The following is a 2,805-nucleotide window of genomic DNA, read 5'->3' on the forward strand; positions in this document are numbered from 1 at the left end:
TTTTTCTACTGTCTTCATGTCCGCCTTCCTCAAGGAGTTCAAGTTCAGCAATTACTTTCCCACAAAGGTACGGTGCATCCTTCATGATCTTCACATTATTGTGTTTAAATGTTCCAAGCATGATGACAAGGCTTCATTTTCTGCCAAACAGGGCTTTGGTCATGCAGTATGGTGCAGTGGTACACTCTAGTGGTGTGATGTGGGTACTGCGTGATAGAAGGAAAATTGACAATGAAGAGTCCAGTTTGCTGCAACCTTTTTGTTTGAGTTTACATTAGGTAAAATAAAGGAAACTGTATTAATGAAGAGCATTTTGAATCATTTTTCATCAGGTGAGGTCCATCATCAGCGACTTTGCTGTTTTCTTCGCCATCCTTACAATGGTCTTAATCGACTACGCCTTAGGGATTCCCTCTCCAAAACTAAAGGTTCCCAGTGTGTTTAAGGTAAGAAATTGTTTGTCAGATTTGATTTTACAAATTGCTAAGTTACATCATCATTTTTCAACAATCTACTACTTAGGTCAAACCAACTAAAATAATTTTTTTATAAGCCAACCAGAGATGATCGAGGTTGGTACATCAACCCACTGGGGCCCAACCCCTGGTGGACGGCAGTCATAACGGTGCTCCCAGCTCTGCTTTGTACCATCCTCATCTTCATGGACCAGCAAATCACAGCCGTCATCATCAACAGGAAGGAGCACAAACTCAAGGTACATTCCTGTCCCAGCTTTGAACTCTGGCAGTAGACTGCATTAGTAAGATGGCTGGTATAGTGTCTTGCCGAAAGTACATCAGAATTACACATTTTCAACTTCATGCGCTGGTCTTTTCTCCCCCTCAGAAAGGCTGTGGGTACCACCTGGATCTGTTCATGGTGGGGGTGATGCTTGGTGTGTGCTCTTTGATGGGGTTGCCGTGGTTCGTAGCAGCCACCGTCCTCTCCATCACTCACGTCAACAGCCTGAAGCTTGAGTCAGAGTGCTCAGCTCCTGGTGAGCAGCCCAAGTTCCTCGGCATCAGAGAGCAACGCTTTACTGGCCTCATGATCTTCACCCTCATGGGCAGTTCTGTCTTCATGACATCTGTGCTGAAGGTCAGTCACATTTTCTTTTTATTATTTGTCTGTTTCGATGTGTGTGTTGTTATTCTCCCTGTATTATCTGTTCTTTTTCTTGAAGGCATTTTGATATTCCTTGTGGTATTATGATCTCTTGGCTAATATAATGCTTTTATTGTTCTTCAGTTCATTCCTATGCCTGTGTTATATGGAGTATTCCTTTACATGGGAGCGTCTTCTCTCAGAGGCATTCAGGTAAAATGATTTGAGCTTTATTGCATTTAATGCAGCTTTTTTTTGACACATTATATGGTATCACTACATGAGGAAACAGAAGGATGTACCACTTGCACCATTTGATGTTTGAAATGAATGCCTTTGCAATTTTCAATGGTTTTAATACTACATCTGACTAAGTGATAATTAAAGGAGACATTTTTTTATCATGTAAATTTTGTTAGTTTCTCTGCTCACAATTGACATGAAAACAATGATCTGCGCTCCCATAAATGTGATTAAGAAACACCTGTACTGAATTTGAGTTGTTTTTTATCTGTGTGACTGAGATTAGACACAGAACTGGTCAGTGTTGTTAATTTGTAGACCCTTTCACCAGATAATCTGTATAGGCTGTTAACTCTCCCCAAACCACAATAGGGGATCGCCTCCATATTGTCTGGCTGCCTAGAAAAAAGTGTTAATTGGCCACTAGTGTGTTCCCAGCATTTACAGAACACCTGACTGTGATTTAATTGCCTGCCCTGTTTAGCCTACTTCTTCTTTTCTTCAATTTGGAGTACTTGGAGTTCTATTATTGGTTTTGAAAATTATATTTAAATTAAGACAAAAATATTCTTATCAGGGGATCCAGCCCATTGTAGTTACACTATAAGCAAACATAGCATTTACCTTTTACTTTTAGCGTGTTAGGTGTTGGACTTTCTCCGCCAGCTAGTCAATAACTTTGTCTGTTTGGTGTCATGTTGGGGAAGCAGTGTATTGTAGGTTTACAAGAGCTTTTTTGTTTAAAACAGCTGATAATAGCAGACTCAGCCGTGTTTAACTGATGTTTGTTGCTCTTAAGACTTTTACATCACATGTATATACGTTAGTTACACACGTAAGTTGTTGTAACCCAAATACAAAACATTGTTGAAAGATCATTTAAGAATTGTTCATCATTTGTCCTCTCCAGTTCTTTGACCGCCTGACACTGTTTGGTATGCCGGCCAAGCACCAGCCAGACTTCATCTATTTACGACATGTGCCCCTGAGGAAGGTGCACCTGTTCACCATCATCCAGCTCACCTGTTTGGTTATGCTCTGGGTCATCAAGACCTCCAAGGCTGCCATTGTCTTTCCTATGATGGTGTGTAAACTGTTCCAATTATACCATCTGCAGGCCCATCACACAATACGCACACTTTCACTACACACCTAACTAGTGTTAACAGGGCTCAGTGTGTGAGTACAGGTATGTCAGTGGGGTCAGCTCAGCACTAGTGTAGGAGTTAAATTGTAGACACATTATTAAATGACTTAAAATTTTGGTAGGGATCATTTCTCCTTGATACATTTTAAAGACAACGTTGCAGGTTTTTGTTAATCATTGCACCTGCCACAAATAATTTGGCCTCTTAGTCTTACGTTGCTTTGAAATGTGCAGGTTGTCAGAGATATTTTCCCCAAAAAACAGAACACCATATACTGTATATAATGTTTCGTGTGGTAAAAAATATATGA

The 2,805-nt window shown here is 40.3% G+C and overlaps 1 protein-coding gene across 1 annotated transcript; it reads left to right on the top strand.

Annotated features, from left to right (window-relative positions):
- Positions 1 to 8: 8 nt before the first annotated feature.
- On the top strand, positions 9 to 2,431 carry LOC111649073 (sodium-driven chloride bicarbonate exchanger-like; the record flags this gene model as incomplete). The annotated part of the gene is made up of 6 exons (XM_023398813.2): positions 9 to 67; positions 333 to 446; positions 554 to 715; positions 847 to 1,098; positions 1,249 to 1,317; positions 2,258 to 2,431. Coding segments are annotated over exons 1-6 (822 nt in total), but the record flags the coding sequence as incomplete, so codon positions are not given.
- Between the last annotated feature and the right edge of the window lie 374 nt (positions 2,432 to 2,805).

Source organism: Seriola lalandi, unplaced genomic scaffold (genome assembly GCF_002814215.2).
Source record: "Seriola lalandi dorsalis isolate HSWRI2012SDOR001 ecotype SW California unplaced genomic scaffold, Sedor1 jcf7180002049932, whole genome shotgun sequence".
NCBI lineage: Eukaryota > Metazoa > Chordata > Actinopteri > Carangiformes > Carangidae > Seriola > Seriola lalandi.